Here is a 16,162-nt window from a genome sequence, read left to right on the forward strand (position 1 = left end):
ATTCTTCTTTTGTTGGTACTTCTCCTTTGTACCTGACCAGAATGTACCTGATGGCGTGAGGACTTCCTGTTTTTATTTTGCTTCCTTCCCTCTCTCACAGGAAGGGGCTTGCACCAAGCTGGATGAAGACATCATGGATATTCCCTTGGATGACCCCAGTGCCAATGCGGCTGCCGCCAAGATCCAGGCCAGTTTCCGTGGCCATATGACTAGGAAGAAGATCAAAGGGGGAGAGCGCAAAAGCAAGGACCCCGAGTGCACGAGCAGCACTCGTGCGGGGGACCTACGCAATGGAGATTAAGTGGTAAGGAGCCTAATGCCCCAGCCCAGCTTACTTGTTTGTTTTTATTGAGAACCATTCTTTTGCATGTACCTAGTTTAATTTACCTTCCTACTAAGAGTCTTGTGGTACCTAAAAGATGGAACAATTTATTGTGGCATACGTAAGCTGCTGTGGTCTAGAGCAGGAATGAGGGGCCTGTGGGCCTCCAGATGTTGTTAGACAAGTGTTATCACCACCCCTGGACATTGGCTAGGCTGGCTGGTGCTGATGGGAGTTGTAGTCCAACAGCACCTGGAAGGCCACAGTTTCCCCATCCCTGCAGTAATCTCTGCCCTTATTCTCTTAACAAAGGGTCAGGGAGCCTGTGACCTTCCAGATATCAATGAATCCCAGCTCCCATTATCCTTGACCATTGTCTATGACCAAGCCATCATGGTCAATGGTAGGAACTGAAGTGTAGGTGGCTTCCCATGAGGCAAGACACAGTGATAACAGCAAGAACTTTGATTGAACTACATAACTAGGAAACAGAGGAAAAGCAACTGCTTATATACATTTCTGAAGGCCTGGGCCACTCCCACTCCCCACGTGATTGGCTGTTTAAACTTGCAAACTGCGAATCACGACTCAGAGTTCAAGGGCCAATGGCAGAGGCCCAAATCCTGAAATGTTCCGTGATTGGAGAACATGTATCAAATCAGAACACCAGAGCTCAGAATCCTTAGTCCAGGCTCAAGCTCAGGCAAACACAGACCACTGAATACATAACAGGAATGACGGGAGTTGGGGTACAGCAACATGTCAAGGGCCACAGTTAACTCCCCAGGGTGTCAAAGATGCCAGATTCCAGGGGGGTTGATTGAACAAAAGCTTCCTATAATTTCAGAGGCAATTTTAAAAAGTGCATATCCTGTACACTTCCCATTGATTTCTGTGAAAGATTCAGACAGTCTTCCGAGGGGTATGGTATCATCTTGGGTGCTTTTCATTCCAATGACATGAAATTTGCAGTCATTCTATTATTCCCTCTGGGCATCAGACCTGCCAATTTTCAGATGGATTGGACAAAGGGTTCCCATTTAATAGGCAATTAAACAAGGAGCAACAGACTCAGCCTAACTGCAGTCAAAACTAAATAGAATTTACCACCAATCTGTCAATTTCATGGCTGTCTCTCCTCTTTCCCCGAGACATTTTGGTGCACAGATAAGTAATGCAAACAATTCAGTCTTTCCCATCCTGGTGTACTTCAGATGTTATGGACTACCACTCCCAGCAGCCCCAGTGGCATGACAGTGCTGACTGGGGCTGCTGGGTTTTGTAGTCTAAAACATCTGGAGGGCTCCAATACAAGCTCATTCCAAGTGCATGCAAAAAGAAAACAAATGGAATTTCATTTCTGGGCACGTTCGTTCCCGTTTTTCATTCGTTTTGAACAATCATTTCTGCAACGCATCCGAAGGACAAAACAAACAGGCTTCGAAAAGCCTTGTTGCAATTACTGCATTGTAACCAATACTATCATTGTACAGTATCATTTTAATGGCCAAGATAACCATTCATTATTCTACGCAGCAATTTTGCAGTAATTATGATGAATACGCCCACTATGCCTGCCCTGTAGAAATATCTTACTTTATTAGGCTGTCATTGTTGAGAGAATGAAAACTCATGCTTTCTATTAATGTTTATGGTCTCCAGAATTGATCCCTGCCCTTTCCTCATTTTCCCACTTAAGCACATACAGTGGTACCTTGGTTCTCAAACTTAATCCATTCCGGAAGTCTGTTCCAAAACCAAAGCCTTCCAAAACCAAGGCACGCTTTCCCATAGTTAGTAATGCAAAATGGTTTAATCCATTCCAGACTTTTAAAAACAACCTCTAAAACAGCCATTTAACATGAACTTTACTATCTAACGAGACCATTGATCCATAAATTGAAAGCAATAATCAGTGTACTGAACTATAAAATAAGTAAGACAGTATTGTAGATGATAAAAAATTCAATTTTTTTTCCTTACCTGCACTGATGATAGTCATTGTTTGGTTGTGGGGCTTTTATCCATTTACGCAGTCACACAATCAATCAATCAATCAATCAGTAGCTGAACACAAAGAATCCCGGGAATTGTAGTTTATCCCCCCCCAGAGCTACAATTCCCAGCACCCTTAACAACCTACATGGATTCTTTGGGCAGATGTTACGTGTGTTACATATGCTGTAAGTCAGGCACCCCCAAACTGCGGCCCTCCAGATGTTTTGGCCTATAACTCCCATGATTCCTAGATAACAGGACCAGTGGTCAGGGAAGATGGGAATTGTAGTCCAAACATCTGGAGGGCCGAAGTTTGGGGATGCCTGCTGTAAGTGCACAGTGTGTCTGCAGCCTTGGAGGAAGACACCTTATGCAAGGTGGCCAGAGATGTGTGGTGGAATCCAGTGCAGCAGAACAGCACATTTGGCCGGTGCATTTTGCAGAATTAATTGCTGCACCAGATAAATTCGTGGCATGGAGGTCCTATTGGCAATGATAGCTAAATGACATCTTTTATACTCAGGGGAGCTCCAAATACAATTTTGCTGAGGTCGGGGGGGGGGCAGGGAGCAATGGAGACACTTCATAGCCTGCTTGTTGGCTTCCTGGAAACAACTGCTTGCCCTTCGTTGGGAAGAGGATGCAGGTTTAGATGGACCCTCAGCCTGGCTCTTTTTTTGTCCCCTGTTGCTACAACATTAATGACAGGAAGGGAGAAAATATTGCATGACATGAAATAATGTCTGGGAATCCTGTATTTATTTATTTTTTAAAAAGAATATTGAGATCATACTGACCCTTTCTCTTTCTCCATGGTAGTCAGCAGCTTGATAGTGCGTCCACCACAAAAGCAGTCTCCCGTGGTCTATTGTTGCTTTTAGATTTAGCTCCCTACAGTTTGGTGAACTTTCAGTTGGGTGAACTTTCCCGCAAGGGTGAGAGGCACCAAAACCACACGTGAGAGCCGCTGTTGATGCTTTTAAAGACGTCCTGGTTTTGTTGCTGTTGCTTTTCATGCACCGCTTATTTGAAGTCGTTTTAATGTTTCCTTATAAGCTGCCTTGATAATGTACTGGGTGCAAATCCCTTCCTCCATTATTGGTTCTCCCTCTTTTTAAAACAAAATGTTGAATGCTGCCATGGAAGGGTAGGCACAGTCCAGATCAGGGCTGCAACAATGAAGGTTTTTTCTAAACCTTCATTAATCCTCCAATACATTTTCCCAGTCTGAATGGTCACACCGCCCCCCCCCCCCGAGCTGCTATTAGCCTTTTACGCATGGGGGGAAAAACATATGCTGTCAGGAGCATCTGGATCGGTGTGCAGCTCCTCTAAGTGGGGAGCCACCAAGCTGCAAATAGCAGCTTTTCTGCAAAGCACCTTCAAGCCCCAGATTGACTCTGCCCACCCTGGATGGCCATTGGATCCTGTTGGATGGGAAGGACTATGGAAGACTTTCCTCTTGCAGTTCAGCCTCACTTGAGCAATGCGAACCTTCTGTGCTCTTGGGCCCCTATAGCCTTGGTTCGTCTTTGGTTCTGACTTCTGGTTTGGCCTAGTCTTCAGCTCTGGCTCACCCCTGACTGCTGCCCATGGGCCCAATCCTGGCACACAGAGTTGTTTCCTTAACGGCTGCCAGCACCTCAGTTCCTTCCTTACCTCCAGCCCCTTTGCTGCCTTTCACAAGCTCCCATCACTCTGTCTTCTACCTTCAGGGCATAGCTCAAGGACAGAACATCTGCTTTGCATGTAAGTCCCAAGGTTCAATCCCTGGGATCTCCAAGTAGGGCTGCGAGATAACACTGCCTGAGACCATGGAGAGCTGCTTCTGGTCACTGTAGATGCAATGCTGAGGCAGATCGACTGATGGCCTGATTAGGCATATGTCAGCTCCCTGTGTTTCTATGGTCTTTCGCCAGTTGCCCGGAGAACTTTCTCCTGCTGAGGCAGGAGCAGACTGGGCTTTCTGCCTACAGACATGTCACAGGGGAGGCTCTGTGGTTTAAACCACTGAGCTTCGGGCATGCCGATCAGAAGGTCGGTGGTTTGAATCCTCACGATGGGGTGAGCTCCTGTTGCTCTGCCCTAGCTCCTGCCAACCTAGCAGTTCAAAAGCACGTCAAAGTGCAAGTAGATAAATAGGTACCACTGTGGCGGGAAGGTAAACAGTGTTTCCATGTGCTCTGGTTTCCATCATGGTGTTCCGTTGTGAAGTGGTCTAGTCATGCTGGCCATATGACCTGGAAAGCTGTCTGTGGACAAACACGGCTCCTTCACCCTGAAAAGCAAGATGAGTGCCGCAACCCCTTAGTCACCTTTGACTGGACTGAACCATTGAGGAGTCCTTTACCTTTTTACTTTTTACAGGGGAGAGAGGACCTGGGGGTGTACAAAGCACAAAGACACCAAAGCAGAAATAGATCGAGAAAAGCGGGCCACGTGACGTATCCAGTACAGCTTGCCCTTTGAGGCTGTCAGATTGAGGACAAGAAGCAAACAATTTGACCTGCTCTGTTCCAGATGAGCGAGTTCAACGTGGCATACTTGGCTCTCCTCCCCACCCCCATCTTTATTCTCATAACAAACCTGCCAGGTAAAGTTAAGCCAAAAGTAGTGACTGGCCCATGGTCACCCTGTGACAGTGGCGTAGCGTCGGTTGCTGGCACCCAGGGCATGGGTGAGGCAGGAACATATGTGCCAGGTGGAGGGATGTGTGTAGACCCCAGCCCTTGCTCCCGTTGAAGTGACCTCATCTACATCAGAGCAAAGCGGGACCACTCTGAGTGACCTGCCTACCTGCACAGGGATGAGCCTGGCTGGCTGACGTGGTGGGCAGAGAGGAGACCAGGCTGGGCCAAGTGGGGTCACCTGTGTGGGGACACCTGGATTGCACCCTCTCTAAATGTATGCCCAGGGCCACGACCCTGTGGCCCCTTCACGCTATGCCCCTTCCCAGTGAGCTTCATGGCTGAGTGAGGATTTGAACCTGGGTCTCTCTCGGCCAAGTCTAACACTCACACCTGGGGACAGGTTTCCCGTTCCCTCCTTCAGAGGTTATCAGGTTCGCAGTTCCCATTGGCACCAGCCAGCATGGTCAGTAGCTAAGGATGATGGGAATTGTAGTCCAACAGCACCTGGGGAACCACAGGTTTCCCATGCCTGCTCTAACCTCCACACCACAGAGGCATTTGTTGGTTCCTCACTGTGATATTCAAAAGCGTATGATGGGATGACACATCCATTAAGCAAGTGTGTAGTGAAACCTGTTGTTGTTGTTGTTGATCTTGTTGTTGTTGTTGGTCTTACTACAGTCCTGTTTTTTGCTTTCTTTCTTCCAATACCCTTTTTTAAAATAATAATAATAATAATAATAATAATAATAATAATCTTAAAATGCCACAGCCCACTTTTCTCTCTCTCGAAAAGAAATGCAGAGTGGCTGATAAGAATTAAAATACATCCATTAAAAACAATTTCCAATGCATGCAATAAAAACAAATTCAAAGGCATCCAATAAAAATGAATTCAGAAAGTGCATCAAACCACCAACGCTCTAAAAACCAAAAACAACAGATTTCCAAAAATCAACAAAAACAACAACTTGTAAACAGCAAAGAGAGAGCAAGGCAAAGATGGCATCTTGCTGCCTCCAGAAGGGCTAAATTTACATTTTATATCATTCATCTATCTGGGTATTTTAAAACCATAAAGCGCTTTGGGTACCTTGGCAGAATCAGCCAGTTGGTGGTTTGGAAAGGAAAATAGCCTTAATAAATACATAACGAGGAGAAGAAAGTTTTCCAGTCCTATGAAAATATTGAAGCAGTTTATAAGTTGCTTTAGTCACATGGCCCTGGGGAAGCAGAGGGGCATCCATGCTGGATTTCTGCAGTCGTATTTTATTCCCTGTTGTAGAGCCTCTTCACAACAACCCTGTGAGGTAGGTTCAGCTGAGAGAAGCAGTGAGCAGCCTAAGGTTACCTAGTGAATTTAGTGGCTGGAGGGGATTTGAACACAGGCCTTCTACATGTGACACTCCAGCTACTGAAAAATGGCTTCTATGCACAATTGTGTGTTCTCTCACTTCAAGTTACTTTCAGGGCAGCTTTGTTGTTGTTTAGTCATGTCCGACTCTTCGTGACCCCATGGACCAGAGCACGCCAGGCACTCCTGTCTTCCACTGTCTCCCGCAGTTTGGTCAGACTCATGTTGGTGGCTTTGAGAACATTGTCCAACCATCTCGTCCTCTGTCGTCCCCTTCTCCTTGTGCCCTCCATCTTTCCCAACATCAGGGTCTTTTCCAGGGAGTCTTCTCTTCTCATGAGGTGGCCAAAGTATTGGAGCCTCAGCTTCAGGATCTGTCCTTCCAGTGAGCTCTCAGGGCTGATTTCCTTCAAAATGGAGAGGTTTGATCTTCTTGCAGTCCATGGGACTCTCAAGAGTCTCCTCCAGCACCATAATTCAAAAGCATCAATTCTTCGGCGTTTTTCAAATTAAAAATTTACAGAGATATATCAAACATAAATAATGAAAACAAGATTCCAAGAAATTTCCTGGACTTCCATCCTCCCCTTTGTGGATCTTCTTATTAATCATTTCCTTCTGCATCTTTTATGATGATCCAAATCTTTTACATCTCCATTGTGTCCAAATTTCACTCTTAGACTACATACAAGTCATATTCCAATCCCACTAATGATTTTAACTGCTTACAATAGTCTTTAAATTTTCCCCATTCTGACTCTTCTGGTCATTTTAGCCATTTCAGCATAGTCCATCAACTTCATCTGCCATTCTTCTCTGGTAGAAACTTTATATTTTTTCCATCTCTGGACCAATAACATCCGCGCAGCCGTGGTTGCATACATAAATATTCTTTTCTGCTCCCTTGGGATTTTGGCATCTAGAATTCAGGGTTGTTGTTTGTTTTTTAAGCAAAGGTTTAAGCAAAGGTTCTTTTAAACATTTTTGAAGCTGAAAATATTTCTATTTGAACAGGCTCTTAAAGTTTATCACTGCTGCTGCTTTTAATATGTAGGAAAAATAAGACCATCTAGATTAGCGTTTTCTACAGTCACTGGAAGCAGTTCTTCAGGGAGAAGTGAGTTTAATGACTGCTTCTTTTAATGATTGCTGTCCAGATTTGTGACTTTAATATTGTGTATTTTATTTCTGTTTCTTTTGAGAGTCACTCTGGCTGCCCATTTGAATTGGAGAACTGGCTACTGGTGCTGCTGGTGTTAAATTTTATACCATAAGCTTAGAATTAGATGCCGGGCAATCTTTTCAGCTCCTTCCTTCCTTCTTTCATTCCTTCCTTCCTTCCAAGTTGCTAGTGCTCATAGTTGCAATGAGAACTGTGAACAATGCCTGTTTAAGCTGATGTGTCGGCATGAGAGCAGGACTTGCACTGGGGGCTTCAATCCTTTGAACTATTTCTTCACACACACACACACACACACACACACACCCCGATGGCCAGCAGAAAATACTTATGCAAAAAAGAAGCAAATGTATTCAATTTTCATAATTTATTCCAGGTGCCAATTTGGATCCCCCTCCTGTTTTATTGTATTTTACGTATTTTTTTTTTAAAAAACTTGTCTCTAGAGTATCTTCCCTGTGTAGTCAGACTAGATGATTCTTGACATCCCTTCCTACTCATTTCGGTGGAAAACAGATGCTACGTGCTGTGCAGACTTGCTGGGAAGATTTCTGGCAGAGAAAAATAATTATTTCCCCGCTACTCGCTCCATGTTGGGTGTTGTCAACTCAACAGCAAGCTAGCAACATCGCACAAATTGTGATTATTATGGATAAATGGTAAGGCAGGCTCAAGCTTAGTTCTGTCCCTGAAGCAATTATTATGATCATGATTATTAGTGGTAGCATTTATATTAATTAGTTGCTTTATTCATAGAAACGACCTATGGACACAATAGACATGCTAAAAGCAATTACAGTCGTACCTTGGATCCCGAATGCCTTGCAAGTTGAACGTTTTGGCTCCTGAACACCATGAACCCAGAAGTGAGCGTTCCGGTTTGCGAAAGTTTTTAGGAACCCAAATGTCCGTTGCAACTTCCGTGGCTTCCGATTGGCTGCAGGAGCTTCCTGCAGCCAATCGGAAGCAGCTCCTTGGTTTTCGAACGTTTTGGAAGTTGAACGGACTTCCGGAACAGATTCTATTCGATTTCCGAGGTACCATTGTACAATGAACAGAACCCATAAAAAGCTTTAAAAAAAAAAGCAACAACCAAACAAACCTTAAACATCTATGCAGAAAAAAGACAGGAGTAGCAGAGGGACTAGCGCCTTTAAAATCCAAATGTGTTTGTGAATTCGGTACTGTCTAGAGCTGCAATTTCCTATCCTTTTTCATTGACAGCTATGTGGCAGGAGTAAAGAAATCAGATGCAATTCTCCTGTACTTCTGTACTCAGGTGGTGTGTGTGTGTGTGTGTGTGTGTGTGTGTGTGTGTGTGTGTGTAGAAACACCCATGCCATTAGCAACTGTGAATAATGGAAAACTTTTAACCACTGTTATAGAAAAAAACTGCTCCTTTTCCCTTATGGGGTATCCAAGAGCCTGTATAGAGTCCTTAAGTGGGTTCCCTATCGGTAGAGGCCAACCAGAGAATCTTGAGAAGCAAAGTGGCTAGTAAGCCTGATCTTTATTAACTGTTGCAACAGGGTCCCCACTCACCACATGCAGGAGGGAGGAGAGAACCCAGAGCAATGGTGCACATGCCCTTATATAGACTTTTGAAAGTGCCCACCCTGTAGCTTAAGACCACGCCCGAAAACATCATACACACATCACAGAAAGAGGTGGTCTACAGCAGAAATCCTGTCTCCCAGGATACCTGACAATGGTCACTGATTGCTTTACCTGGGCAGCCTGGCCGTTCTTCTGCGATGGTAAATACTTTAATTCCTGAATCCAGGTCACAGGCTCTCCCTATTCATGCACAAATACGCCCTTAAGACAGGTAAGCAAAAGACAATGGAGAGGCTTTCCCATTTTTTCCTTCTTGCAGAGAAATATTTGAGGTCAATTTGAGAGAGTCAAAACGGTTTGGGAGAGTCAAAATGACTTCAGGATTGCCCTCCTGTACTATTTCAGACCAGAGACCAAATAGCAAACATGCGCTGGATTATGGAGAAAGCTAGAGAGTTCCAGAAAAACGTCTACTTCTGCTTCATTGACTATGCAAAAGCCTTTGACTGTGTCGACCACAGCAATCTATGGCAAGTTCTTAAAGAAATGGGAGTGCCTGATCACCTCATCTGTCTCCTGAGAAATCTCTATGTGGGACAAGAAGCTACAGTTAGAACTGGATATGGAACAACTGATTGGTTCAAAATTGGGAAAGGAGTACGACAAGGTTGTATATTGTCTCCCTGCTTATTTAACTTATATGCAGAATTCATCATGCGAAAGGCTGGACTAGATGAATTCCAAGCCGGAATCAAGATTGCCGGAAGAAATATCAACAACCTCAGATATGCAGATGACACAACCTTGATGGCAGAAAGCGAGGAGGAATTAAAGGACCTTTTAATGAGGGTGAAAGAGGAGAGCACAAAATATGGTCTGAAGCTCAACATCAAAAAAACCAAGATCATGGCCACCGGTCCCATCACCTCCTGGCAAATAGAAGGGGAAGAAATGGAGGCAGTGAGAGATTTTACTTTCTTGGGCTCCTTGATCACTGCAGATGGTGACAGCAGTCACGAAATTAAAAGACGCCTGCTTCTTGGGAGAAAAGCAATGACAAACCTAGACAGCATCTTAAAAAGCAGAGACATCACCTTGCCGACAAAGGTCCGTATAGTTAAAGCTATGGTTTTCCCAGTAGTGATGTATGGAAGTGAGAGCTGGACCATAAAGAAGGCTGATCGCCGAAGAATTGATGCTTTTGAATTATGGTGCTGGAGGAGACTCTTGAGAGTCCCATGGACTGCTAGAAGATCAAACCTATCCATTCTTAAGGAAATAAGCCCTGAGTGCTCCCTGGAAGGACAGATCGTGAAGCTGAGGCTCCAATACTTTGGCCACCTCATGAGAAGAGAAGAATCCTTGGAAAAGACCCTGATGTTGGGAAAGATTGAGGGCACTAGGAGAAGGGGACGACAGAGGACAAGAGGACAGTGTTCTCGAAGCTACGAACATGAGTTTGACCAAACTGCGGGAGGCAGTGCAAGACAGGAGTGCCTGGCGTGCTATGCCATGGGGTCACGAAGAGTCGGACACGACTAAACGACTAAACAACAACAACTATTTCAGACACGTGGTTTATAGACTTATGTATGTGTTTGCCTTGTACACTTATGAACATTTATTTTATATTTGGGGCCTTAGAATTCTTATAACACCACCCACAGGCAAACCTAGCTCTCCCCTCTGGAAATGCAAACCACCGGCCTTTGTTTAGGCAGCACCCCCTGGGCACAATTGTGCGGGTTTTTGAGCCTGTTCACCCCTGTGGTTGTGGGAAACAACTGAGCAAGGAGAGGAAAATGTGCTTACACATTAGGAGCAATTTGTTTGGAATGGTTATTAGCTCAGCAAGACGCCACTTTTCTCCCACCCACCACCCTGAGAAAGCTGTGCTGGAGCACCAGCCGAGAGGGGCAATTAGACAACCACAAGATGCTACTTTTAAAATCTGGGATCCCTCAAGCATGCAGTTGCGTCAAGACAAATAAGTTGCATCTGCTTCAGCCAAGAATGAAGTTGCATTCCACACACACACACACACACACACACACACACACACACACACACACCCCTTTGGGATTGTGTTCCGCAAAAAGACGGTTTAGAACAGTCCACATCTAGCCCAGGCAACCTGTGTGTAATAAACCATCAATCTGTCTGCTCCAATCATTGCTTTCCACTTTTCTCTGATAAATCACAACACTGTCTGCTAAATCCACCCCACACTCCTGCACTTCTCCTCAATAGAGAAAGTCGCATTTTAAATAACTAAACATACCTTTCAACCTTGGAAATAATTATGCAGATTTGATTAATTCCCTTTGAGATGAATAAATGAAATTAACTAGCTCATTGTTGTCAACACCATTCTGTTTTCTGCATATAAATGTGTTCGGCATCTCAAAAAAGAGCTTTTTAATTCCTAAAAAGAACCCAAAAAACTAATTTAACTTTTAAAGTTACAATTACATGCCGGGAAGAAAAGAAAAACATTAGTTGTCTAGCTTTTTTATGTATTATTATGAATATTAGAGTTTATTATTGTGCCATCAATGTGTGTGGCAGTTCACAAAGTATAAGAAGTCAGGTCCCTGCATTCAAGGAGCTTCCAAACTACAATTCAAATATACTGGTACCTCTGGTTACGAACTTAATTTGTTCCAGAGGTCTGTTCTTAACCTGAAACCGTTCTTAACCTGAGGTACCACTTTAGCTAATGGGGCCTCCCGCTGCCACCACCACGCAATTTCTGTTCTCATCCTGGGGCACAGTTCTTAACCGAAGGTACTACTTCCAGGTTAGCGGAGTCTGTAACCCGAAGTGGTTGTAACCCGAGGTACCACTGTATAGGGGAAATGATAGAGGAAGGGGAGAGGTAGCAAATTCAGCTGACGTCGAAAGGGCTTAGTTCCAGATAGACATGTACAGCAGACTTCCCTAACAGGATGCTCGTCAGATGATTGAACTACAACTCCCATCAGCCCCTGCCAGTGTAGTATGCTAGGTGGGACTGATGGGACTTATAGTCCAAAAGATCTGGAGGACACCAGCTTGGAGAAGGCTTATTTTAGCTATGGATTTCCAGCCTGCAGGTGCAGTGCTGGGCACCTGGTTCAGACACCCTTTCAAATCAGGGTGGGGAACCTTAATGTGTCCAAGGGCCACAGTCCTTCATGGCCAACTGTCAGTCTTCAGGAACTCTGCTCCCCCCCCACCTTTTTGGCCGTAGATAAACAGAACAAAGCGAAAGGAGTCTCTTACCAGTTAGAAATCTTAATGATCACAACGAGAGAACAAAAAATCCCTGTTCTGGGAATGGCGGTGCTCCCAATTAAGGGTTCCACCCACTTCCTCCCGAGTCACCCACTTCACTTCCTCGCCTTGCAACCTGATCTTGCAACCCCTGTGCTTTCTGTGCTGCCACCTTATCCGCTGTCTTTGACCTTGGGCTGAGCGGCTGGACGCTTGCCAGCAATAGTGAGTCTGTTAACTCTCTCTCTCTCCCAGTTCTCCTCCTCCTAGCTGTTCTCCACCCAGTACTTCCCAACTTCTGCCTTCTGAACTATGCCCCTCTGCAAACCACTGTTCCAAATCTATACTACTTCCTTGCTCCTGGGAAGATTCAGGATCCTGATCAGGAGCAGGGGGAAGGGGAGGGGAAGCTCCCACCATTCCTTCTCAGTGCAGCCCTCCTCAGCACGGTCCCTGACACTAACCTTCCAGGGGCCACATACCAGCGGTGGGTGGGGCCAGATGCAAAGGAGGCAGAGCAAATGGGTGCAACTCTTCCCCGCCATGCAAATATCAGAGGAAGGAAGGAATCAGCATCGTTACAGTTCCAAGACACATTCTGGCCAATCAAACCCGTCTGTGGGCGGGTTTGTAACCTGGGGAGAATCGCATACCCTCCAAGTTTTTCTATTTCCCAGTGACAGTCCTGGAATTATGAAAACTTCTGGCTTCTGATTTGATCCCGGAATGTCCCTCCCTCCCCAACCATTGCTACCACCGCCAAGCTGGGAAAGGATGAGGATGTTCTATTGCTTGTCCTGAGCTGCGACGGCGGCAGTGGTGGCTGCAAGGGGGCATACTGTTGCCTCCCCACGGCCTCTCCTCCCCATGGCTGCCACTGCCAGCCTCCTCCCTTGGGCAACTCATAGCAGCTGCTGGGAAACATTCCAGGATCAAATTAAGAACCGGGGCGGCTTTTCTAAATCCGGGACTGTCCCTGGAAAATAGGGACACTTGGAGGGCAATAGCCTTTCCCTGCTCAGGCTCTCCAGCAACTGGCATTCTGAGCCATACCCCCCAGCTGCGTGAGGTATGCAGGAATATAAAAAGTAGTCCCCTGTGATGTTTTAAACACCCTTATCATATACTGGAAGTACTGGAGGCACAATTGCACGTGGAAAGATTTATTGTGTCTTCAAAAGGCCCTTGGGTCTGTGGAATTAAGACATCCTAAAAGACATCAGAATTTGCCCTCTCCATTCCAGGCGCACAGTTTCCCCCCCTGCACAAATAGGCTTGCAATCCTATTCAACAGCATGACTTCATTAGCCCAATCCATACGGGGATATCGGTTGCATATGCAAAGCTTATAGCTTTCCCCCCGAAAGCATTTGCAGACCAAATGTACAGGTTTGCGGGGGAGGAAAGACATTAGAAGGGAAATGGAATTTGGCCTTCTGACAAATTAAGATAGTATTTGATGTAAAAAAGCAACGTAGTCTGTTTCCTTTCATCTTTTCTTTTTAAAATTTAAATAAAAACCCTAAAGCCACATTTGCTGATGAGTTGTTGCATGTATGCTGCGGAGTGCAAGTCAGATAGATGGAGTGTGTCTGACGCTTGTCATATGGGGACTGCAAAATATTGATGTGAATTATTGACCATTGAATCTCAGCCTGTTGCCGTGAGGGGGGAGGGAAGGAAGAGAGAGTGACTGGGCCAGCTTCTAAATAATGGCAAGTAGGTTTTTATCACCCAGCCCAGAAGTTCTCAAATTGTGGTCCATGGAGCAATGATCGTCTTTGAGCCCCATTCAACAGCTGGGGATATCTGTACTTAGCTCTGCGTTTGATTTTTATTTTTATTTTTTACTGATGACAGAGATGGAGGCTGTTTTGACCAGGGCAGAATTAGGGGTGGGTGAATCTGTCAATTTTGGCTTCTCATTTTTCCAGTCCCCAGTTCAGCCCATTTCACATCATTTTACCAATTTTTTACAAGAAGTCTACATGAAAATTTGCATGCGTTTTCATACATGTCTCCCTTAATGCCCACAGTTTTTGCAAGTATTTGTGCCAAATGTATACGTTTTTGCAAGACGTATATGTTTAGCAGTTCGAAAGCACGCCAGAGTGCAAGTAGATAAATAGGTACTGCTCCGGCGGGAAGGTAAATGGCGTTTCCGTGCGCTGCTCTGGTTCGCCAGAAGTGGCTCAGTCATGCTGGCCACATGACCCGGAAGCTGTACGCTGGCTCCCTTGGCTAGTAAAGCCAGGTTTGCGACTGGACCTAATGGTCAGGGGTCCTTTACCTTTTAAGCAAATGGCAGCTCATAGAATATAGGAAGGTCACTTCCTCTGCACCCTATATTTAAAGCACATGGCTTTCCTCCAAAGAATTGTGGGAACTGTAGTTTGTGAAAGGTGCTGGGAGATTGCAGCTCCATTAATACCCGCTGCAGATACCAGGGATTAAGCCTGTGTTCTTTTACCGGTATATAACAAGCTGCATGTTCTCTGCACCCCATGAAAGATCCAGGAGTTGTCTTGCTTGATCTCCCTTTAGAATAGGTTCGTTTTCCTGTTTTCATTTTGAATGTGTTCATTTCAATTGGGCCTGATTCCTTATGTGTGTATGCATGCACTAGAAATCCAAAACAATCATTGAACCCTGCATGGTTCCTCCATTTGAGCTTGAAAACAAGGAAGGAACCAGTTCCGCTTTTCACGACGACTCTGGTTTGTTTGTTTTTTCTGTTTCTTTTCTGCAAACTTCCCACATGTAGAACCAGCAAAGAGTCGCAACTGTATGTCCTAGTTTTTAACGTGGCAGGCAGCAATCCTACACGCTGGTAGTTCGCATGGAAACAAGGACTTAACGCCCCAGCGGAGATGAAGGAGCTGGATTTGAATTTGATTTCTTCCTTAGCAACACCAGGCTGAATGCCTCACATCAGCACATGCTATTTTTAAAACTTGGCAGGAAAAAGGTATAGAAAAGTGGAGTAAATCAAGGGCGGATACCGTTTGAGACTCTCGGGCCTCTCGGTCCCATCGGTGCCTTGCCATGCAAGAAAGGATGAGTGTGTTTTATCTCTCACAAACACATGATCACTAAGGCTGCAAAATAAAATTAAAAATAAATAAATAAACCCTGTCTCCATTTTCCTGAGAAGAAGCCCCAGCCAAACCCAAACTCAAGAGATTTTAAAAGAAGGCAGGAGACAGACATAAGCCAGCTCTCCTTTTAGTAATTAGGCTGAACGGTCGGCGTGGGCGATATCTCCCAAGTGGAGCCTCGTTACTCAACTCCAGGTTTCTAATTGAGATATTTATTAAACGATTCTAAAGGAAAGGGAGGGACAGAAGGAAGAAGAAGAGCAACAACAACAACAACAACAACAACAACAACAACAACAACAACAACAACAACAACAATGTAGCATAAATAATCCTTACACTTCCTATGGATTCCGAAATCAGTTTTAGGTGGGACGGCCCTTTTATTAGGTAGAGTGAGGAAATAGCATTGGGCAGCAGATTAGGGTAGAATAGAAGTTGGATGGGACCCAAAGGGTCATCTATTGCAAACCCCTGCAATGCAGGGTGCTCCAGCGACCCCCCTTTTTTGGAGGACAGAGCTGCGTATGCTGCATGGATTGGATTGCCCATCCTCCCTACACTAGCCTGGAGGTAAAGGTAAAGGGACCCCTGACCATTAGGTCCAGTCGTGACCGACTCTGGGGTTGCGCGCTCATCTCGCATTATTGGCCGAGGGAGCCGGCGTATAGCTTCCAGGTCATATGGCCAGCATGACAAAGCTGCTTCTGGAAAACCAGAGCAGCACATGGAAACGCCGTTTACCTTCCCGCTGTAGCGGTTCCTATT

At 45.2% G+C, this 16,162-nt stretch overlaps 1 protein-coding gene across 1 annotated transcript in view; it reads left to right on the top strand.

The window, feature by feature from the left end:
- Positions 1-16,162, top strand: part of NRGN (neurogranin) — a 47,813-nt gene that overhangs the window by 21,285 nt on the left and 10,366 nt on the right. Inside the window, exon 2 of the mRNA XM_035140203.2 lies at positions 101-304. Within this exon, the coding sequence (XP_034996094.1) occupies positions 101-301 (201 nt within the window). The 3' untranslated portion in view covers positions 302-304. The remainder of the gene's footprint in view (positions 1-100; positions 305-16,162) is intronic.

Source organism: Zootoca vivipara, chromosome 15, assembly GCF_963506605.1.
Source record: "Zootoca vivipara chromosome 15, rZooViv1.1, whole genome shotgun sequence".
NCBI lineage: Eukaryota > Metazoa > Chordata > Lepidosauria > Squamata > Lacertidae > Zootoca > Zootoca vivipara.